We start from the raw sequence: 20,662 nt of genomic DNA, 5'->3' as shown, positions 1-20,662 counted from the left end.
ATTTTGCACATTTGAAATCTTCTTTTCTTGGATTCATTTTTAAAAATAATTTCAGGATAATTACTCGCCCGCCATTGTCATGTCTCCGCAGATGAGTACAGAATTCTGGTGGACATGCGCTGGAACAAGCAGTACTTGGACATTTTAGCCAACAAGTGTAACTTTGAGGATGAGAAAAGATATTTGGAGTTTCTGGAGGAGCTGAATGCAGTTGCTAATAGGTCAGTAAAGCATTGTTATTATTTTATGCATCTTAAATTTGTCATGTCAAAATTGTCATTTAAAATTAATTATTAAATGTAATTATCTTAAACTTGAGAATTTAAGCATTTCATGTCTGAATTATATGTCGGTCATATTAATTTGAAATATTTTACTCAAAATATCTGAGGTGATTTTTTTTTAAAATGCACATACAGTTTCTAAGTTAAACCAATTTTTTACACCCCCCCCCCCCCCCAAAAAAAATATATTTTTCTTTATTTACAGGCTCACCCTGCTGATGGACAGAGAAGAGAGGGCAGTAATTTGCGAGTGTGCTGCCAAAGTGTCAGATCAAAACTGCGCCCTGAGAATAGCCACAGCCTTCTCCAAAGGTCCGCACAGGGAATTCAAGTCGATACATTCTTTATACCTAAAATCCTCCTGACTGCCTTGTAAGTTTTGCAGGAATCTAAAAATGTATTTTGGTTATTCTACCAATACAGGGACAGTGGACGTTGGTCACCTGCCTCATCCAGTGCTCATACACCTGCACAGCTTTTTTCGTCTGTGGGATTCCTTCACGCTGCAAGCTATGCACAGTGGACAGACGTACATCTCAGATCACGTTATGCTTGAGGTTAAATTAGTGCTGCCACAAAAAAAAACTCAGGATTTGAGTTATGTATATATGTATTTCTCATGCAACTTTTGATGTCATTTTTAGATCCTACAGCTCCTCCAGTGGCTCGACCGTTTCTGGAACGTTTGCAACATATTGCCAGCAGATACTCAAGGGATTGCAGTGATGTCTCTGCACTGGCAGTGGGTCCAAAAGCACCTCATTTTCTCTCTGCCACTGCTTCTGCTGGGAGATGCTGACGTCACATCAGAGTAAGCTTTTCAAAATAAAATAATTTATTATTATTATTATTATTATTATTATTTATACCCAAGCAGCAACCGCTTGCTGCAATGTCCCTCTTGTTTTTCTAGAAATTATTATTACTATTATTGTTTTTTTATTATTATTTAAATCAAGCCTCAGTGCACAGTAACCTGATATTGATCCCTAATTATTATCATAAATTTTTTCCTCAGATGCTACCATGGGCTAAAGGCAGTTGCAGGAACCATTGAGACTCTTTTGTCTACTCCAGTGTCTGTGACTACAGCTCTAAAAGGCATCCAGAGAACACTTGGAAAATCTCTGCCGTTCAAGGTTTGAAACCCTCAAGTCAGAAATTAATTTTTAACTCCCCGTATTTATTTGGGTGGATTTGACACAGATGAAAATGTCATTTGAAAATCCACAATCATATGTTCTCTAGATGGAGACTGTTGCAAAATGCGCATCACAGCTCAGAGTTTGGAGTAAAGCCCTGGAAGTGAAAGAACTCACTTTTGATCAGACCTTCAGAAATTGGAAGCAAGACCTAGTCTGTCTTCAGGTGGCTGGACTTCGTGTGGACATTAAAGAAAGCTTGCTTGAAGCCTGGGGACTCGTTCTGCTGGCAAACAATGAGCTGGATACACAAAAATCTGGTACGATTTCATACAGTATACATATTTGAGTGAATTAAATAATAACTAAAATTTGATGTATTTACCCATTAGCAATATTGGAGAGGTTGGTGTCAAGTGTGGCGCAACAGCAGCAGCAAATGACTTCCTGTGGTGTCTTGGAGACCCGCAGTATGTCTGAAGAGGATGGACCCGCAGGAGAAATCTCTCTGTCTCAACAAGAATTACAACATCTTCGCCACAGGACTCAATTGTGGCCCTTGACGGAGGAAGTGGCTGTACTCAACCAGCTGAGGCTCAGTACAGATTTCTTGCAGCTATCGTTGTCACTTGGGTAAAATTTAACTCTATAACGTAACAAAACAAAACTATGAGTGTGATTTTATTTTTAATTTTTTAATTTTGGGGGTCTTAATTAATTTACAGTGACCAGGAAGCACTGGACAGCTTGCGCCTAGAAGTCTCCAAACATCTCCGTTATTGCCTCCAGTCCACACCAATGAGTGTCGTTCAACTTCAGCCATTGTGGTTTCTGCTCAGAAGTGAAAAGGCAAGTATAATTCTTTTTTATTTTTGTATACTTTTTTTAATACACAAAAACACATTTTGATGAATTATGATTACAGCCAGCAGAGGAACTACAGTTTGTGTGGTGTGAGCTACTATCTGAAGCTTTGGCTGCTCTTTGGAAAAACACCGCAACATCCGATCCTGACCGTTGGCTGAAATGGGATCCACTCAATCCGAGCAAAAATCCACATTCAGAGCCACATTATGAAGCAAAAAATATGGTATTAGCTCTTCACATATATTTTGATCTATATTTGCACTAATAGTGTCTTAAGACAACATATGATATTGTTTTTATAGGGACCAGCTTTATTAAATAAAGCTGTGTGGTCACATTGCGCACTGGGCGTGCTCAACTGCAGTGCGACTGGAAGTCAATGGGAACCATCAGGGACTGCTCTCTTCATCTCACACGTGACCCTAGGCGAATGGAAGGAACAGACTCAGCAGCTCCGGGACTTGACTGCCATCTTGTGGGACAATATGTCTTTTGCAGCAGTGGCAGATTTAAGGTAGGCAATATTATAATACTGTCAAACGACACACTTCTGATTCTCTGATCACATCAATATGTCTTAAGATACACAGATTTGAGGCTCCAGGGTGTCATCCTACGTCGACAATTGCAGAGCATGGCACATCTGTTGCCTCCCAACATGCAGAAGGTTTACATGGACTGCTGCGAGAACCTGGTTGAGACATCCAACCCACTGATCGATGCTGAGGAGATCCAGAGAATTCTCCGTAATTTTATTCAACCTAAATTGCTCCCTGATGGAGTACTGGATGCCTGCATTGCCTGCGTAAAGCAATATGTTGAAAACAAAATTGAAGGCGGCGACTCTGTGGCTTGCGCTGGTGTGTTCTGGGTCAACATGGGGTTGGTCCATATCAATTTATGGGTACCCCAGACCATCTTTGACCCAGCTGTCAAAAGGGCCTACAAACTCACATATGCCCAGCAGGAGGTACGAGCAAACGTTTTCGTCATCTAATTGTGATTATTGGACAACATTTTAGACACACCTTGCAATAGAAGTTATCTTCTTTTTAGTTTGCCACACTGGAGACGGAGTGGAAAGTACGAAGCTTGTCCTCTGAGCTCATGACTGGAGCAGAGTTGGGGGAGTCGAGTACCACTGATGGCCTCCAGCATCCTCGAATCAGGTCCGAATCATAAAGAAAGAAAGAAAGAAACACGCACATAAATAAATCAGTAAATACATAATCACATAAATAAACTAAATTAAAATAAATACAAAATTAATTCAAAAATAAATAAATTTAGATTAAGCTGTTCCAACTAAGATGTCATCTCTACCTGTGCCACGTTGTCACATGGCTCCTTAAAAAAAACTGCATTTTGAACTCAGCAATATGCTCCTTATTTTGATTTGTAGGTACCTGTGGATCCGTATGCAGCAGGTCAAGGCGCAAGTAGCCGAGCTTTCCAGGAAGCAAGCATTTCGCCCCCAGGAACCCAACTACGGAAGGTTATTCCAGGACCTCCAACACTACCTCTGCAGCATCGGTCAAGCATCTGCAGTGCAGGATCTTCTCTCACGTCTCCAGAGGGCTCTGCAGAGTTCCTCGACATTATCCCGGTCAGCGATAAAAAGTTTGCTGAAGGAGGAGATTGTGTGGCAGAACTCTCAGCAGTGCTTCTTCCAGAGACTCCAAGAGGACTATCCTCTTTACCCCGATGTAGTCGGCCCAATGCAGACTGGAATCCTCCAGCTCCGATACGGCATGAAACTGGTGGCTTCCCAAATGACTCCCTCTCAATATGACGTTCCTACACTTTCCAAACTGGTGTCCTGCCTCCTTTCCTTTCCCTCTCTATCCCCCAGTTTGCAATCTTACCTCGCCCATGCTGACTTCCTCTGCTCCAAAGAATGTCTGGGAATTTTACAGAGTCTTAGGAAGCTACTGTCACAACAAGATCTTAATCATGAAGACCTGCCAAGCTCCACATTGCTTCTCGCTGCTCTTCTCTTTGTGCAGTGCCACACACTTAGTACAGGACATTTCAGTGATGACACACGAAACATCTTTAGGCACATTTGTCAGGTCAGAACTACTTTTTTTTTTTTTTTTAATCTGGGTCAAATCATTGTCTTGCATGTCGTCGTTATTGTGCTGTCTTTGCTACGACGCCCTTTAGGCTCTCGTTAACGAATGGGACGAGATGGAGAAAAAGAAGAGACACCAAGAAGAGCAGGATGCTTGTCTTTATCGTAGCCGCAGTCAATTGCATGGTGGAGGACTGACTGAGGACCAGCAAGAGGAGAAGGACTTCAGATATCTCTTCCCTCAGTTTGACAAGGTATTAAAGTTATGTTCACACTAAGCAAATTCAAGTACAGGATGAAAGATCAAAAAATAGACTTTCTAGGTTTATCGTCAAGAAAAATTGATTCATTGAATTTGAAGATGTGATCCATTCATTTTCCATCCAGGACTTTGCAGACATGTCTCTTCTGAGCCTGGAGGGCCCCACAGATGCAGACATGGAGGAGGAGGATGCCGGGAAGATTCTTGACGAAAGAAGTTTTCTCTCAACTCCGGCAATGAACACAGTCGTTGAAATTCATCGGCGCCTATGTCTAGGTCATGCCCAAGCATTGTGGTATCAGAACCGATCACCCAACGGACAAAGCAGTGACTATATCAAAGCCCTGCTTTTATCTTACCAAATAGCTGCCCCCTTGGTTGCACGCTTTTATCATCTGATTGGTGAGTGTTCTTATTGGAAATCCACATTGAGCAAAAGAAAACAGAATTAAATCCAAATTGGGATTTTGGTTTTTTTATTTTTTATTAATACAGATGCAGAACTAAACCAGCAGTTTACAGGCAGTGAGCTGCTCTTGTCAACTCTCCTCCAGAACACAGTGCAAGGCTTGACAGGATCAGATATTATGGTTCTCAACTCTGAAAAGCCTTATGATTTTTATCAACACCCTAATATCAGTGAGGCCCGCCTCTGTCTTCCCGTTCTGGAACAAATGATGGCAGCGGTAAAACAGAGGCTTGAAGATTGGCCGGAGCATCCAGCACTTGTGCAGGTCAGTAGAAAATAAAGGTTGTCTGAGATTTATTGTGGAAGGTACAACTACAATGGAATTTAATTTTAAGATGTGTTTGTTTGGGTGGTTTTTTTTTGTTGTCAGCTGATTGTGGTGATTGAGAGGATCATGGCGTTCAGCTTGGCCAGTCCACTGGCAAAGTTCCTCAATGGCCTGGAGATACTTCTGAGTAAAGCACAAGTAAGATGCAACTTTTTGATGTCACTGAATATTGAAAAGACTTGTAAAGTATTTACGAGTTGACAAGATTTTTCTAATAATTCACCAAAGCATTTTAAGAAAAAAATTCAAATCAGTGAACATTCCCCATATGTTAGATATTTACTAGTATTATTATATTTTTTAATTTTTATACATTTTTTTCTTCTCAGGATTGGGAGAATAATGCAAGCCGTGCAGTTTCACTAGAGAACAACATAGCACCAATAACACAGCTCATTATCAAGTGGCACAAACTGGAGTTAAAGTAAGACGATATAGTCCGGAAAACCTTGAAAATATTCTCTTTTATTTTATTTTTTTGTACAGTAGTAATTGTAGACATGAATGCATTCTTCTGTGGCAGTTGTTGGTCAGGCAGTCTGGACAATGCTGTGGAAAGGCATACTGAGAAATCCACAAAGCACTGGTTCTCGATTTACCAGCTTTTGACCAAATATCTGGAGGATCACATGATGAATGCTAGTACAGGTACGTAAAAAAAGGTCACATTCTGTGTAATGGATTTTTAATGACAATTTGTCGTGTCTAGGCGAAGAGACGGGAGCTTTGTCGCTCTCCTCGTTGTCGTCCACACTTCAGGCCTTCGTGGAGAGTTCTAGTCTAGGCGAGTTCCATACCCGCTTGACTATGTTCCTCAGCTTTCACTGCCACCTCCTTCTGCTACCCATTCAGCCTGGACAAGGTGAGATTGCCCCTTTTATCAGGATTTGACTGTTTAAGGTTGGAAGTATAATAAACAGCTTTAATATTGCCTTATTTTTACAGTTACTTTGGCTAATCTTCTGTGGAACCTGCACAAATACTACAGTCAATTTTCAGACGGGATTCAGAACAAAATCAAAGAGCTCAGGCAACCCATTGAGAAGGAGCTCAAGGTACATAGCAGTATTTTTTTTTGTAATATATAAAACGTAGAAAATGTTGTCTTGTAACGTTACATGAAAGAAAAAAAAAATCATTTCAATTTTATTTGACTCAGGATTTTGTCAAGATCTCAAAGTGGAACGATGTCAATTTCTGGTCTATCAAGCAGTCGGTGGAAAAGACACATCGGTAAGATATTAATTAAAACTGTAGTGCCGTTCTGGCTATTATTTAAAAATATTGTTTGTTATTATTTACCATTGCTTTGTAATTCTTTTCCGTCTAGGACCCTTTTTAAGTTTATCAAGAAGTTTGAGCAGATTCTGAATGGCCCTTGCGTTACTTTTCTGGTAGAACAGAAAAACAACGTTAATAATACTGATATCCATCCAGAAGAAACACATATTCACCGACTTCATCAGGCACTCATGAAAGCCTTGCCAGAAAAAAATGTCCACCAGCAGGTTTGGATCTTATCTTCGATTTGTAAATAACTCAAAATGATTGAGTGCATTAATGATGATCTGGGGATTTTTTTTTAGAATGAGGGTCAAGATGAGGGAGTCAATTTGGAATTGCTGCAAGAATGTCTCCCTGCTCTGGCCAGAAAGATGAAGAAAATATGTGTCCAACATCTTAAGAAACACCCAGCAATGGAGTTAACAGAAGATCTGGACATTTTTACTGGTAATATACCTCTCGCTAGTTCATGTGTGATAAAGTTTCAAATGATTATTATTATTGAATTATTATAATTACTACATGACGACATTAAAGTGGAGAAAAACCTGAAACATTTGTTTTAAGTTCCATTAAAAATTACAATTAAAATGCAGGTTTCAGTTTTGTTCTCTCGAGACTCTGTCCGATAAATATGCCATTTATTTGTACCCCCCCACCATAAAAAAAACCAAACTGCATTAAGATTTTTTTTGTTTTTTTTCTTCCTTAGGTGAAGTCCTGAGAAATCTCAACGAAATGCAAGAACTCAGCATTGACACGTCAGTTGAAAAAGAGAAACAGACAGCACGGGCCAAAAACATCTTGCAGCAGAAACAGAGAGCTCTGTCTGGCCTGTTCAAAATACTCGCCGAAATAGGTTATTTTAATTGTCCCATAAAAAAATTCCCAAAAATTCAACCATTCAAAAATGTCACACTATTATCTCTCATTGTCGCATAAGGTTTGTCATACCGTAAAGGCTTGGTATGGAACAAAACAGCTAACCAAGAGGAAACTCTCTGCATACAGCCGCTGGATTTGAGCACCGCTCTTGCTACTGTTATGAACCCCGATTCTACTGAGACCACGTGAGTTTATTTCTAAAATGTGATCCCGATGTAGTTATGTGTCCTTTGATTGCATTTTTATTCTTGATATTTTAGGTTGTTTTCCGAGTTGATCACCGCGTGGGATGGATGTCAGCGTTATTTCTATCGTTCATGGGCTAGGATGAACGTGCTAAAGACAGCGCTCCAGCATGCTAAAAAAGTAACAAATGTTTTTTTTTTTATCTTTCTTGTTTTAAAACATCAATAGGGCATCATTAGTATGTTGCATTGAAGCTGACAACTTTCAAAAGATGGAAATGGAAAAACACTTTAGTGTTTGTATGGCTCTCTGTTTTTGTAGGACCTGGGTCTGGGAAACATCGAGCGATGCCGAGGTTTTTCATCTCACCTTTTCAAACTACTCCTCAGACAAAGGCAACGACTGACCAAGCTGACTGAGCAATGGGTCCGTTTGAGGTTTGTTGCCTGCCTTGCTACCAAATCCAATCTAACCTATTTAAGAGGAGAATATTTCAATGAATGTTGTTTTCTTCTCTTATCAATAGGAAGCTAAAAAGCACAGTCCAAGATATCAAACACCAAACTCAAAGAGAAGACTGCACACTCCTACCTCAGGCATCTCTTAACAATTGGGTCAGCAAAGGCCAGGCTCATGCTGCCCAGTGTTCAATCCTCCTCCAGCAGCTGTCCTGGTTCATGCAGTGCTGTCCCGAAGCTCTTCAACCACAGGAGGAGGACAAGTCGGACTCTCTGAGATGCACATCTCCAATGGCAGCTCGCCATCAGGCTCCTATTTGCCAGATGAGGAAAGGAGATGCCACCTGGAGACAGGTCGACCAGCGTGTCGCTGCAATGCTGGAGCAGATGGTGAACTTAAAGACCACGCTTCATCAAATAGCACAGAAGAACTCGGAAAAAGTACTTCTGATATGGTAAGACGCTCTTCTGGGAATGTCATAAAAGATAAATCCACACTAAATGGCTCGATTAATTTCAGGAAGGATTTCGCTACGTGTTGCTCGGCTTTTGACCAGCTGGCAACTGTGATGTCTCAGCTGTGTGAAATTGAAAAGCTCTTCATGCCAGAAACATGTCAGAGTAATAAGCACCTCATGCCAGCCTTCATCCAGAGCGTCGAGTTTGTTCACAAAGAAACAATGAAAAGCATCACTGAGTTCACCTCTTGGAAGAATCAACATCTCTCAGATGGACAACCTACCAAAGGTGGATTGACAAAACTGTATTTTTCTACTGCAGAAAATGTGAAACATTTTTTTTTTTATTGCTTGATTTTCCAGATGACCCATCTGAATTCTGTTCCGAGTATTCTGCTGATCTGGACGCAACCATAAAAAGCTTGTTGTATGCTGTCCAGACACTTGTGAAGAGAAGGGAGACAAATGAGAAAAGCGCTCAGGAAATTGGCAAGCCAGGTGAGAATAATGCGTCGAAAAGATAACTAGTGTCATTCTATGTTTTTAATATTTCATTTTTTGGAAATCAGATCCAGTGAATGATGGCAAAGAGGTAGACAAAGAGGATGTGGGAGACTTATTGAAGCCAAAACATTTCACCCATCACTTGGAAGAGGAGCTGGCAGCAGATGTGGAGGCTTTGTGTTTGGGAGATGTAAACGCCAAGCTGGAGAGGCTCCTCAGCTCCTTAAAGATACACACAGACTCTTTTAAGACGCAGAAGCTCCAGGTTTGAGAATTTTGTCAAATATATTGTCTTGTCTAGTTAATGATTTGAAACTTAGCTATGCTCACATTATTTTTTTTCCCCCCCTATTATTATTATTATTTTTTCCCTTGAGCTCAATTAATGAAATGCTTAATCTGTTCATCATGTCCCTATTTTTTCCCCCCTTGAGCTCAGGGAATGAAATGCTTAATCTGTTTGTCTTTTCAGGAGGTAAACAGAGCGTGCAGGATGCTAGCGCGTGTGGAGCCTCTGCTGGGGATTTACTCGGACCTGGTCCGTTACTTCCTGTCTGCGTCTGTGGGAGTGCACAGATGCACCGCCAAACTACTATCAGTGTTGGCTAACGTCTTCACTGAGCTCGCTCAGAAGGTAAACAAATGTCCGCATTGTCGCGGTTCAGTTAGTTATTTAGAAATTGAATAGTGTCCTCCATTCATTTTCATCTCACGATTCTCCTTAGGGTTTCTGCTTGCCTCAAGAACTAACCACTGGAGATGGTGAAGGTGCCACTGAGTTTCATGATTATGAAGGTGGTGGAATTGGTGAAGGCGAAGGCGCCAAGGATGTCAGTGAAACAATTTCCAGTGAAGATCAGGTCAACTTCATATCTTGTTAATTTGTTATGCATGTTTAACAAAAATGTATTTCAACTACTGGTTCCATTTTATTCAAGGTGGAGGACACCTTTGCTGAGGGTCAGGAGAAGGAAAATAAGGAGGACAAGAAAATGAAAGCAGAAGACAATGCTGTTGAGATGTCAGAGGACTTTGACGGTCAAACGCATGATGGTGATGAACAAAGTGCTGGTATGTGAATTCATATTTGTTTCTTTAGAATGCTCTTCTTCGAACATTTATACATCTCTGACTTACAGATGAAGATGAGTCGGATAAAGAGAATGACCAGGAGGAGATGGATAAAATGATGGGTGATCTGGGTGATGGGCAGGCAGAAACTCTAGATGAGAGAATGTGGGGTGGTGACGACGAAGAGGAGGATGATGAAGGAGGAAGTGACAAAGAGGAAGAGTCTTCCCACCAGGGCATGGACCAGGTACCTAATTTTAAATTCAACTTAATTTCATGACTCCTACAATTATTACTAAATTAGAAGAAAAGCGAAATACTCTTACTTTTAAAAGACTTTAAAAAAAAACAATCTTGTACCTGTTTAGTCTGAATCCGTATTAGCCGCGAAGGAAGACAACTTGGATGCTACCGAAGCCAACCAAAATGAAGAAAAACATAATGAGCAGTCGGAGGCTGACGGGAAAGACAAAATCAACGAACAAAGAGATGAGGTAAGCATCCGAGAATGTTTATTCAGAGAAATTCAAATGTACCTCTTAATGTGCTTTGATACATATCCCAATTTTGTTTCCTAGAGAGATTTCGATGAGAATGAAGTGGATCCTTATCATGGCCAAGAAGATAAAAGACCTGAACCCGAGGCTATGGAGCTGCCTGACGATCTCAACCTGGACCAGGTTGACGAGATGGGAGACGATGGTGAAGGTGAAGGAGATGGTGAGCCTTGTTCTTTTTGAAGACCACATTGGTCCATTTCCTTTTAATAGAAAGAAAAATAAAGAAATAAAATCTTGGCTAAAATTGATATTGTATAATATGGACAAAATTATGAACTATAGTTTTCTTAATTAACATTTTCCAACCCTCTTCATTTTATTCTTATTTTCCAGAAGAAAATCCATTTGATATTGACGAGCAAGCGATCGCCACAGAAGAGAATGGCGACGGACCGAAAGAGGGCGATGAGGAGCAGGAGGGAAATGAGAAGTTAGAGGAAGACGAGAAGTTAGAGGAAGACAAGTTAAACCAAGAAGACGATGACCACGGAGATCCGGAGTCAAAGCCCGAAACGAGCGACGATATCAAAACCGAAGATGATGTAACAACCGAAGACAAAGAATCAAAAACAGATGAGAATCGGCCTGTTCCAAAAGAGGAAGGGACCAATCTTAAGGTAAAGATATGAACGACTCGCTCGCAGTGACGCTTTTAGCTTCAACGTGCCATCCTTGCCTACAGGAGGATGCTGATGCTAAGGATGATGTCGAGGAACAGCCGGAGCCAGCTGAGAGGAAAGATCACAACACCGATGGGCAAACCGGAGAGGAGAATTTCCAAAGTGATACTGCGGTGGAGCTGGCTGGAGAGGCATCCGAAAGAGATCAAGCAAATGAGGTAACGTGCGGAATGGGATTTGATTTTAGCATGAATTAGGGTCTATAGATAACGGAATGTTTTTTTTTTTTTTTTTTTAATCGCTTTTGGTTGTCTTGTCTATGTCAACAAAAACTGGTATTGGATATTTTGCTTAATTTCATAGGAGAGCGGGACTGGAGCAGCCGATGCGAACGAATCAGAAGGTCACCAGTCAAAACTGTCTTCCAGTATGGCGTCACAGTCGCTGACACATAACAATACTCAGGTAAAGTGTTGTCAAATATTTGGAATTCCTTTTGGGATTTTTTTCTTTACAATGAGCTTTGTCGAAATATGCCTTTCAGAGCTTTAAAAGAAAACCGGGACAAGCAGACAATGAGCGTTCGACCGGTGACTACAGCGAGTTTATTAACAAGCGTCTTCGTACGTTGGAGAACTCGCACGAGCGGACGCAAGACGGCAAGCAACGTGAAACGAAACAAGAATCGGATCTCTATGAACATATCAGCGAAGGGGCCTACGATAGACAAACATACGGTTGGTTTATTAGTGTGAGGTATGAAGACATATTTTTCCTGAATATAATCATTGTTTTTTTTGTTTTGAATGTTCCCAGATGTTGCCAATACAGATCAGGAAGCAGCAGAGCGTCAACAGGTCAAAGATGGAAATCAGGACGAGGAGGATCTTTCAATGCAAATAGATTACCAAGATGATGATCTTCAAGATGCTGACGTTCAGGAGCTTAAACATAAACAGCTGGATACAACCGAGGCCATCCAGGCGCAAGGTGCTGCTACTTGAGTCTTCATCCAACTGAACACGTGATGATGCAACTGCATAACATTTTTTGTTTTTTTTGTTTTCTTACAGAGAATGCAGAGATGCATCCGCAGAAGACGGAAAATAAAGACAACGAATGGGAGAACATCAGACAGCCCAGGGATGGAGAGGAAGCGGAGAAAAACACAGAATCAACTTTTCACACGATTCCTCTGATGCTCCTAGAAGCAACGCAGGTGCACGATCTAGTTGTTTTTCAGGACATGTGATGAAGCAACAAAAAAATGCAGCTATACTGCACCTTTCACATAATGCTGAACTTTATTTATTTAATGTATTTAATTTATTTAATTTTTTAAAATTTATTAAATTTTTTAATTATTTTTTTTTTTTATTTGAATGTATTTGTTTGTTTTTAGCAGTTAGACAGAAACCCAGAGGACATCAGGAGCAAGATGGAGGTGCAATTATCAGTGTGGCAAAATATGACTCCAGGAACGCAGGAGGAGGTGTGTACCAACATCTTCATTTATGGTCAAAATTCTTCCTGAGCATTATGTAGGTAGTTTGAGAAGCTTTATTTACGATGTAGGACTTAATGATGATCAGATCCTGTTTTTATGATGAATTTATGCGGAAATCCAAAGTGTCCACCACATGCTGTTCTTTGCAAATGTTCAATGATGGATTGATCAATTTCAATTGATTTGTAACCCCACCAGGAGAATGCAGCAGCTTACATGTGGCGCCAATACAAGACAATGACTTCCCAATTATCCCAACAATTATCGGAACAGCTACGTCTTATTTTGGAGCCTACGCAAGCTGCCAAGCTCAAGTGGGTATAAATTTACTTCTCCTATTTTGACAAAGAAGAAAAGATTTTCAATGTTCCACTCTTCTACAGAGGTGATTACCGCACAGGAAAACGCCTCAACATGAGAAAAGTCATCCCTTACATTGCCAGTCAATTCCGCAAGGACAAGATTTGGTTGAGGAGAACAAAACCTAGCAAAAGAGATTATCAGATCTGCCTAGCTGTGGATGACTCCTCCAGTATGGTGGACAACCATTCCAAACAGGTAAAGTCCATCCATCCTTCTGTTTATTATTGAAGAACTGCTCCTAGAACACCTAAGAAAATGATCATTAAAAAAAAAATTATCGTAATCATACATTTTTTTCCAGCTGGCGTTTGAATCGCTGTCAGTGATTGTCAATGCTCTCACTCTTCTGGAAGTTGGACAAGTGTCCGTTTACAGGTACGGTCATTTCCAGAACAATTTCCGGACTCTAATAATATTCCATGTGAATGTAAAATTGCTTTCTTCCCTCTGTTTAGTTTTGGCGAGGAGGTGCAACTTCTCCACCCATTTCAGCAGCAATTCAATGATGATTCCGGAGCTCGGATCCTCCGCTTGTGTAAATTCCAGCAGAAGAAAACTAGAATTGCTCAGGTGGGAATTTAGCGTTTGCTTTGTGCTCACCGGACAAAAACCGAGTTGAATTTTTAGGCATACCTAATTTATTGTGCTTTTATTTGGTACAGTTCCTCGAGAGTGCCGCCGATATGTTGGTCGGAGCACGAACGCAGATTTTAAGATCTACAAATTCAGGTGATGACTCGCATTGATTCATCATCTCATCCTCTAAAAAATAAAATCTGAACTCGTGTCGCTCTCGCTAACATTGCTCCACAGAAACAGCCCAGCTTCTGATCATTGTATCAGACGGTAGGGGATTGTTCCTGGAAGGCAAAGAACGTGTGACGGCAGCAATACAAAGAGCACGCAATGCAAATGTTTTTCTTATCTTTGTGGTACTTGACAATCCCAACTCCCGGGTAAGTTTCTTTTTTTTTTTTTGGTCCATATATATTTCGGCTTATTTCTGAATACATTTGATGTAATCCGTGGTGACGCAGGACTCCATCCTGGACATCAAGGTGCCATTATTTAAAAACCCAGGAGAACTCCCAGAGATCCGCTCCTATATGGAGGAGTTTCCATTTTCTTTCTACGTCATATTACGAGATGTGAATGCCTTGCCGGAGACCCTGAGCGACGCGCTGAGGCAGTGGTTTGAACTCGTCACGACTGCCGACCACTGAGCCGACCAGGTGACATTTAGAACGAAAAAAAATCGGAATACTTTACTCAATGTGGACTGATAATGGACTGAAGATAGTAAAGTTGTTCCTATATTGCTTAAAAGATGACTTGCTGCTCTAAATGTTTTTTTGTTTATATATACGTATATATAAATTATTGCAGTTATTACATGTGTAAATGACCATAATTGTGACATTTTGTGAAACATCTTGGTAAAATCATATTCCCCTTATACTGTGTTCCTATGTGTTTTATTTAAGTGAAGACAATAACCAACATTTATTGTGAACATAAAAATTGAACTGTGGGATTTTTTTTTTCTATATAGCTTTATTAGCATGTGTATTTTCCCATGGGAGAAAAACTAAAAGTGTGCTTTGGGAAAATAAATCTTGCAACCGCTGAATGTGTTAGTATAAAATATCAATTGCGGTTTCAATCAGTTGTCAGGAAGTGGAGAAGAATAAGGTCAGAGGTTTTTGGAATTGTTTCCAGCTAATGCCAGGGATGTTTGAAGTTCATCCAGGTGCTTATTTGCTTGTGTGATCATCATACGGATGGCATCCTGATGGAACGATCAGAGGGAAAACATGAGCACATTTATCACGGTAAGTCTACTTGAAATTGTGAAGATAATCTCTACCTGGTCTGTGGCATTCTGATTCCTCTTAAATTCAGATCTTGCCCAGTCTTTGAGGTATTTCCTGTCCGTCTCATTTGGCACATGTTGTATAGTCCTCAACATTTTTCTATATATTCCTAAAACGTTCTGTCTCTGTAAAAACTAAGAGGGGTGGGGGGGGAATTCAGTTATTGATTATTTACAATTTACTTGTCATGATACCATGCATACGTCCTTCACAGTTCACCTTGTCAAACTAATCAAACATATTTTCAATTACTAAGCTCGCTACAATGGAAACTGATGTCTTTACGTATGAATCATGTTTAATATTGATTATGCGTGTGCAGTATTTACCTGTTTTAAAGAAAGTGCAGTAGATGGTATTTTTGACGTTGTCATCTCTGGCAGACAAATATATTTGGCCCTAACTCATTCGTGCGCTTGTTCCACACTTTTGCAGGTCTTCCATTGCTGGCAATAGCTGAAGTATATTACCCACAATTCATTGCGGATTTGACAAATCTCGCGAGACATTGGCGATGCTCGGGAAGATTTGTTGTTCTGTGCTGAAAAACGAAAATATCAACAGTTTAATCGATTCAAACCCTTTTACTCAGTTTTTAATTTTTATTGAATGAGTTTGTTCTTTGAAAAATCGTAGGAACAGCGGAAGAAAGAGAACAAAGTGAGACGGAAACGCTGTGGCGACCCCGAAGGGGGAACAGCCAAAAGGTTTCTCCATAGGTTTAATGCTTTCATTTACTGAATTTTTGCCTGTTTCTTCCCTTAGTGTGGGTAGGTTTAGCTAATCCTAAACTACCAGAATCAATCATTATTCCTGCCAAATGAAATGAAATCTCAAAAAGATAACCTTTAGCGCACTCTACTGGACTGAGTCTCCAGTCAGGCCGCTGTTGCGATAACGCAGTGGTGTGCATTCCTGTTCTTTTAAGTGAACTGAATCTTTATAATCAGTTCACTCAAAAGATTCGTTCAAAGGAATCATTCAACAAATCGTCCCCCCCCCCCACACACACACACACACACTGATCCGTTTTTTTTTTTTTAAATACTTCAATATATAATAATTTAATAATTCATATACACGCCTAATTATTGTCATCCAATATATCTATTGCAATTTCACAGCCAATCAGAAAAATCATTCGCTTGTCTGTAACCCAGCGTAAATTAAACATGTCCATTTTTCCTTTTCAGCTGACCAGATTTCCTTTATGTACTATACACTACCTAATTAAAAGGCCCAATTTCCCCGGCAAAATGGCAGAATGCTTTATAAATTTACCCGATGTTCGGGAGAGCATGGTTCGAGCGCCACACGAAGCAGACTTTAAGCTAAAGTTTGCATAGTGTAAGACTGCGGTTCATGCTTTATGAAGCGCTTCATGTAATGACGCCAAGCTACCGCAAGATGGCAGTGCCCCCATTCACTCCTATGTAACCCAGTGTAAAATGAACATGTCCATTTTTCCTTTTCGACCAGACGTCCTCTATGTACTATACACTACCACTTTAGGAAGTGATTCGTTCACTTTCGTTCATTGAAAACATTCGTTCTTTTGAACGAATCGTTCACTCATGAGCCAACACTACCATGACAACCAGCTCTTGCCAACAAGTCAAAACTGAAATTGCAGCAAGCAAATATTTTTTACAATTATAAAAATGTCTCGGGCTCTGGCTGTAAGTGTTGTTGAAGCCATCATTCGGGAATTGGTACACGAGTGTACCACGAAAGGAGTTACTCCACCGATAGACTTAATTCATTTAAAGGTAATAAACACCATTTATTGCATGCTTTTTGGTAGATTAGACCGGGAATTAGTTTGTATCGTATCATTTGTACACATGTAATGAACCAAGCATAAATGTGCCCAGTACTTTTATTATCGGCGAGGACACTCCTGGGAAATTGACATTCTATTCTCCTTTTAATATCAGCAGCTTATTTTTGCATTGGTTAAATAAACACAAGTCTCGGAATTTATACTTTACCGTATCTTGCGTTTTTGATTCATTTGTGAGGTGCATCGTCGAGTCTCCCATACCACCAAAAATAATTGCTGGTGGCATAAAAGTGATTAAAAATATTGCATCTACGGTAGCAAGACTACGAAGGCGACACCTACAACTAAGGTAAAAACGCAGGTAAACGTGTATTAACGATTCTCTGCACTGACGTGCGGAAAAATGTGACGATTGCCTCAGGTATAAAAATGGATCCTGTCACTTACTGACAGCGAACAGAAGTCAGACATAAATGCCCAAAATGTTGTGCGTAAAAAGTGACCAAGTCTCAATAAACCCAAAAGCACCCAAGAATGCAAAGCTGATCGCACCAATATCTAAAGGCAACATTACACGCTCTGCAAAGGTAATATTGGAAATGGGAAACTTTTGCCACGGCTGTAAAATTATTTATAAAAGAGAAGAAACTCCTTCCATCGAGGCGGGCATGTGCCTCGAAAAATAACATTATTCCTTTGATAATATTTTTCTTTTTTTTACAGATGTGCACAGAGACACCAACAACCACATGCAATCCGTCCATTGACACAATCAAGATGCAAGTGTATTTTAACATGAATTACACTTCCAGACGTAAGTGAAAGTTTTTCCAAATTGCACAATTTATCATGTTACAATTAGGGCTATCAGTATTTATTATTTTCAAACATCCTGAAGTGACACACACACAAAAAAAAAGACAAGACATTGAATGACATGACTCTAATGTGTTGAATTTCTCAACAAAATGAATATCTCAACCGTGACTGTATTTTCTACACAGGAGAGTTCCTTAAGGGAATCAGCTGGATGCTGGAGACCAGACTAAATCAAATGAGCAGAGAGATCACTGACAACAGAGTGAAATCCACAGAGCAATCAGATGGCCTCTACCGTAAAATCATCACATACATCCTGCTCGGCTCTGGGATGGGATCTCCTTCAGATGCCAGCTCTGTGCAAGAGGCTACAGGTAAGACGATAACTTAAAAGTATGTTTATCGACGTCCCCCTCACATTGTGTTTGTATCAGTTGCCTTGCAGAGTATTTTCCCATCAAGTGAACTCGGAGCCTTTATGATCCTCCCAAAGCGTGATAAGGAGCAGCAGCTCTCTGAGCTCGTAATGACTGTCACGGGAATTCGACTCTTCAACAAAGCTAGCAAGAAAGAACAAGAGACAAACTTTTCGGAATTAAGTATGAGACAGTATCCTTAACTCGCACTGGAATTGTGGCATGTCTTATGAATACAGTATTGCTGTAAAACAATTTTGACATTTTGCAGTGCCTCCAGTTCTTTCTGAAGCACTTTCGGGGACGAGTGAAGCCATTGAGGTTGAGCTGAGTGCCTCCCAAAGTTTGGCGTGGAAATACACAGCATTGTTAGAAAAGTATTGTAACAGTTGGCCTGAAGAATTTGATGTGTCCCCGGTTCAACTAACACAAGCGCTCTACAATGTCAGGCAAAGTGAAAAATATCTCAATATGTTACTGGTGAGCAAACTTATTTTATATATATATATATATATTTTTTTTTTTACTGATCTGGTTATATTTTGCATTGTTTCTTTGCAACAACAAAAATTGATATGGCGTTCACTTTCCACCACCAGGCTGATTCCCATTTATGTGTAAAACGAATCGAAATATTACAAAAGGACATCTCATCACAAATATATTTGCTGAAAACATCTGTGCAACCCAAGACAGCTTTGCTCACCGCAAAAGTTTTTGTAAGTTATTTGCTATAAGAATAAATAATGGCAATGTGTCATAGACATTATAAATGTTACATTTTTTTTTCTCCAGCCATTGTTCAAGGCCCTATCAAAACTATGGTCAGAACTTCAAGATGAGGCAGAGTTGCTGAACATTCTAAACAACATTGCACTCAGATTGCAGTTCTTCCGTACCTCTCCGGACAATATTTTCCCCAAACATCCTTTGGGGAAACTTCTGGAGGGAGTCGAAGTAAAAACAGACAAACAAAGAATGGACGAGCACATAGGTATGGCTGGCATTAGCAAATAATTTGACCAGATTATAAATTGTTGGATTAATTTCTTCAAACAGGCGAGTGCATTGACCCATCACAGATGAAGGAACACGAGTGGCTCCACCCTGAATCTGCTGACATGCTTATTGACCTGCCATTGCAGTTTAATGGATTCTGTGGCTACACCCTTGTGAACAATGATGGTCTTGTTCTTCCAGGTAACAGAACTTTATGGTACCAATAATATATGATCAAATAAGATAATGCATAGCTTTGCATTTATTTATTTACTTACTTACTTACTTACCAGAACACACAAGTGAGAAAAAATTAGGGGTGCTAATTGAGTTGATAAATTATAAATCAATTATTAAACATAATAAATCAGCAAATTTACTGGTCACATATGCGCGAGTAGATAAAATGTTTTTACTTGTACCGTCTTAAATAGAGGCAAAATGCTTATTTTTTTTGTACATTTTCTTCCAGAAATATTCATAATGGAATTTTAAATTCTATTTATCTCCCTGACTCATATCAAATTCAATGCTATAATGCCTGGGTGATTTGATTTGATTTTTTTAAACATGTGCAATGTCGCATGCTATATTTACCAATTATAATTCAAGAATGTCTTCACATGTGACATTCCCCTCATAGGGAATCCATACATTGGTGTGCTCAAGCACAAGGGGAAACTCTATGTCTTCATCTCCAAAGAAGCTGCTATGGAATTTGCTCACAACCCTGATTACTTCATTGAAGTGGTGACAGAAAAAGCCAAGAGTTCACCTGAACTGATTCATCTTCTCAAACTCAATCAAATTCCAACTTGTGTAAGATGTTGGTAGTACTCTAAAAAAAAAAATCTGTGATCCACCATCTCCATCATTCAGTGCATCAAATCATAACACACAGACAAATGAATGCTTTGGATATTTTACAGGCGGAAGCAAGAAAAACACTACTTGTGAGTAAAGCCGAGAACTGGACTCAAACAGATCTTCACGTAATGGTGACAAACATTGTGAAATCATATGAATGGAATGAGTGGGAACTGCGAAGGTCAGCTCTCAAATTGGTAAGTCCAAATCTTCAATCATTATTATTTGACATCAATTCAAGCCTCAACTGTCATCAATAGTATAAAATTTGGAGATGTGATCATCATTATGACTTGAAAATTCTAGGCAGATCTTCGGACAACAGTCACACACTCAACTCAAACCCATCTGAGTCACATGAGACGGGAAAATGACACTCAAACATGGCTGCCCAAGCAGGTTGGTTGTCAAACTAAGAGAGATGGTCAGACAGGTGTCCCGAAACCTCAGATCTTCCTAGCTGGCCTTAGAGGAATCCGAGAGGGAAGAATGGAAAAAGTGAACCTTACCAGATCCATTAATGAATAATTGGTGTCTTACCAAATAAATTAAAGCGATACACATTTATTGTCTCATTTCTTA

General features: G+C 39.9%; 3 protein-coding genes across 6 annotated transcripts in view; 2 read left to right on the top strand and 1 right to left on the bottom strand.

Moving 5' to 3' along the window:
* mdn1 (midasin AAA ATPase 1) overlaps positions 1 to 14,778 on the top strand; it is a 28,039-nt gene extending 13,261 nt beyond the window's left edge. The window contains exons 51-102 of one of the 3 annotated variants that reach the window (XM_085937102.1): positions 92 to 221; positions 490 to 596; positions 708 to 841; positions 929 to 1,095; positions 1,303 to 1,423; positions 1,533 to 1,746; positions 1,819 to 2,059; positions 2,152 to 2,275; positions 2,352 to 2,516; positions 2,596 to 2,807; positions 2,876 to 3,263; positions 3,350 to 3,462; positions 3,696 to 4,365; positions 4,460 to 4,621; positions 4,755 to 5,031; positions 5,125 to 5,363; positions 5,469 to 5,564; positions 5,756 to 5,850; positions 5,950 to 6,074; positions 6,136 to 6,288; positions 6,372 to 6,481; positions 6,586 to 6,659; positions 6,757 to 6,934; positions 7,013 to 7,157; positions 7,423 to 7,569; positions 7,654 to 7,780; positions 7,856 to 7,961; positions 8,103 to 8,218; positions 8,308 to 8,694; positions 8,760 to 8,986; positions 9,061 to 9,195; positions 9,267 to 9,466; positions 9,674 to 9,835; positions 9,927 to 10,061; positions 10,140 to 10,272; positions 10,341 to 10,519; positions 10,641 to 10,766; positions 10,851 to 10,992; positions 11,169 to 11,449; positions 11,515 to 11,670; positions 11,816 to 11,917; positions 11,997 to 12,189; positions 12,269 to 12,442; positions 12,526 to 12,671; positions 12,855 to 12,944; positions 13,158 to 13,273; positions 13,343 to 13,517; positions 13,624 to 13,697; positions 13,778 to 13,892; positions 13,985 to 14,051; positions 14,136 to 14,278; positions 14,360 to 14,778. In XM_085937102.1, coding sequence (XP_085793228.1) covers positions 92 to 221; positions 490 to 596; positions 708 to 841; positions 929 to 1,095; positions 1,303 to 1,423; positions 1,533 to 1,746; positions 1,819 to 2,059; positions 2,152 to 2,275; positions 2,352 to 2,516; positions 2,596 to 2,807; positions 2,876 to 3,263; positions 3,350 to 3,462; positions 3,696 to 4,365; positions 4,460 to 4,621; positions 4,755 to 5,031; positions 5,125 to 5,363; positions 5,469 to 5,564; positions 5,756 to 5,850; positions 5,950 to 6,074; positions 6,136 to 6,288; positions 6,372 to 6,481; positions 6,586 to 6,659; positions 6,757 to 6,934; positions 7,013 to 7,157; positions 7,423 to 7,569; positions 7,654 to 7,780; positions 7,856 to 7,961; positions 8,103 to 8,218; positions 8,308 to 8,694; positions 8,760 to 8,986; positions 9,061 to 9,195; positions 9,267 to 9,466; positions 9,674 to 9,835; positions 9,927 to 10,061; positions 10,140 to 10,272; positions 10,341 to 10,519; positions 10,641 to 10,766; positions 10,851 to 10,992; positions 11,169 to 11,449; positions 11,515 to 11,670; positions 11,816 to 11,917; positions 11,997 to 12,189; positions 12,269 to 12,442; positions 12,526 to 12,671; positions 12,855 to 12,944; positions 13,158 to 13,273; positions 13,343 to 13,517; positions 13,624 to 13,697; positions 13,778 to 13,892; positions 13,985 to 14,051; positions 14,136 to 14,278; positions 14,360 to 14,545 — 8,780 coding nt within the window. In that variant the 3' untranslated portion in view covers positions 14,546 to 14,778. Of the gene's footprint in view, positions 1 to 91; positions 222 to 489; positions 597 to 707; positions 842 to 928; positions 1,096 to 1,302; positions 1,424 to 1,532; positions 1,747 to 1,818; positions 2,060 to 2,151; positions 2,276 to 2,351; positions 2,517 to 2,595; positions 2,808 to 2,875; positions 3,264 to 3,349; positions 3,463 to 3,695; positions 4,366 to 4,459; positions 4,622 to 4,754; positions 5,032 to 5,124; positions 5,364 to 5,468; positions 5,565 to 5,755; positions 5,851 to 5,949; positions 6,075 to 6,135; positions 6,289 to 6,371; positions 6,482 to 6,585; positions 6,660 to 6,756; positions 6,935 to 7,012; positions 7,158 to 7,422; positions 7,570 to 7,653; positions 7,781 to 7,855; positions 7,962 to 8,102; positions 8,219 to 8,307; positions 8,695 to 8,759; positions 8,987 to 9,060; positions 9,196 to 9,266; positions 9,467 to 9,673; positions 9,836 to 9,926; positions 10,062 to 10,139; positions 10,273 to 10,340; positions 10,520 to 10,640; positions 10,767 to 10,850; positions 10,993 to 11,165; positions 11,450 to 11,514; positions 11,671 to 11,815; positions 11,918 to 11,996; positions 12,190 to 12,268; positions 12,443 to 12,525; positions 12,672 to 12,854; positions 12,945 to 13,157; positions 13,274 to 13,342; positions 13,518 to 13,623; positions 13,698 to 13,777; positions 13,893 to 13,984; positions 14,052 to 14,135; positions 14,279 to 14,359 lie in introns of all 3 variants that reach the window. The other 2 variants (XM_085937103.1, XM_085937100.1) reach the window with 2 other exon arrangements.
* On the bottom strand, positions 14,745 to 17,227 carry lyrm2 (LYR motif containing 2). The gene is made up of 4 exons (XM_085937106.1): positions 17,188 to 17,227; positions 15,526 to 15,737; positions 15,190 to 15,330; positions 14,745 to 15,111 (listed from the first exon to the last, which is right to left on the bottom strand). Exons 2-4 carry the CDS (start codon positions 15,568 to 15,570, stop codon positions 15,016 to 15,018), a joined length of 282 nt encoding a protein of 93 aa, XP_085793232.1. The 5' UTR covers positions 15,571 to 15,737; positions 17,188 to 17,227; the 3' UTR covers positions 14,745 to 15,015.
* On the top strand, positions 16,696 to 20,632 carry cfap206 (cilia and flagella associated protein 206). Of its 2 annotated transcripts, none has more exons than XM_085937105.1 (11): positions 16,696 to 16,965; positions 17,703 to 17,793; positions 17,984 to 18,172; positions 18,233 to 18,397; positions 18,486 to 18,694; positions 18,814 to 18,933; positions 19,010 to 19,208; positions 19,274 to 19,414; positions 19,857 to 20,032; positions 20,143 to 20,277; positions 20,387 to 20,632. In XM_085937105.1, exons 1-11 carry the CDS (start codon positions 16,858 to 16,860, stop codon positions 20,606 to 20,608), a joined length of 1,755 nt encoding a protein of 584 aa, XP_085793231.1. In that variant the 5' UTR covers positions 16,696 to 16,857; the 3' UTR covers positions 20,609 to 20,632. The 2 variants fall into 2 exon arrangements, with proteins under 2 accessions (XP_085793231.1, XP_085793230.1); XM_085937104.1 differs by lacking the exon at positions 16,696 to 16,965 and adding an exon at positions 17,323 to 17,566.
* The last annotated feature ends 30 nt before the right edge of the window (positions 20,633 to 20,662 follow it).

This window comes from Syngnathus leptorhynchus, chromosome 18 (assembly GCF_054491065.1).
Source record: "Syngnathus leptorhynchus isolate UIUO chromosome 18, UIUO_Slep, whole genome shotgun sequence".
NCBI lineage: Eukaryota > Metazoa > Chordata > Actinopteri > Syngnathiformes > Syngnathidae > Syngnathus > Syngnathus leptorhynchus.
The sequence above is the reverse complement of the archived record's forward strand: the minus strand, read 5'-3'. Positions and strand labels throughout refer to the sequence as shown.

Coding starts and splice junctions, on each gene's coding strand:
- lyrm2 (XM_085937106.1), bottom strand. CDS start 15,570: ATGACAACGTCAAAAATACCATCTACTGCACTTTCTTTAAAACAG. Junction 15,331..15,525: donor CTGCACTTTCTTTAAAACAG/GTAAATACTGCA, acceptor CACCCCTCTTAG/TTTTTACAGAGACAGAACGT. Junction 15,112..15,189: donor ATCAGAATGCCACAGACCAG/GTAGAGATTATC, acceptor TCGTTCCATCAG/GATGCCATCCGTATGATGAT.
- cfap206 (XM_085937104.1), top strand. CDS start 17,453: ATGCCCAAAATGTTGTGCGTAAAAAGTGACCAAGTCTCAATAAACCCA. Junction 18,173..18,232: donor CTCTGTGCAAGAGGCTACAG/GTAAGACGATAA, acceptor TGTTTGTATCAG/TTGCCTTGCAGAGTATTTTC. Junction 18,398..18,485: donor GACAAACTTTTCGGAATTAA/GTATGAGACAGT, acceptor GACATTTTGCAG/TGCCTCCAGTTCTTTCTGAA.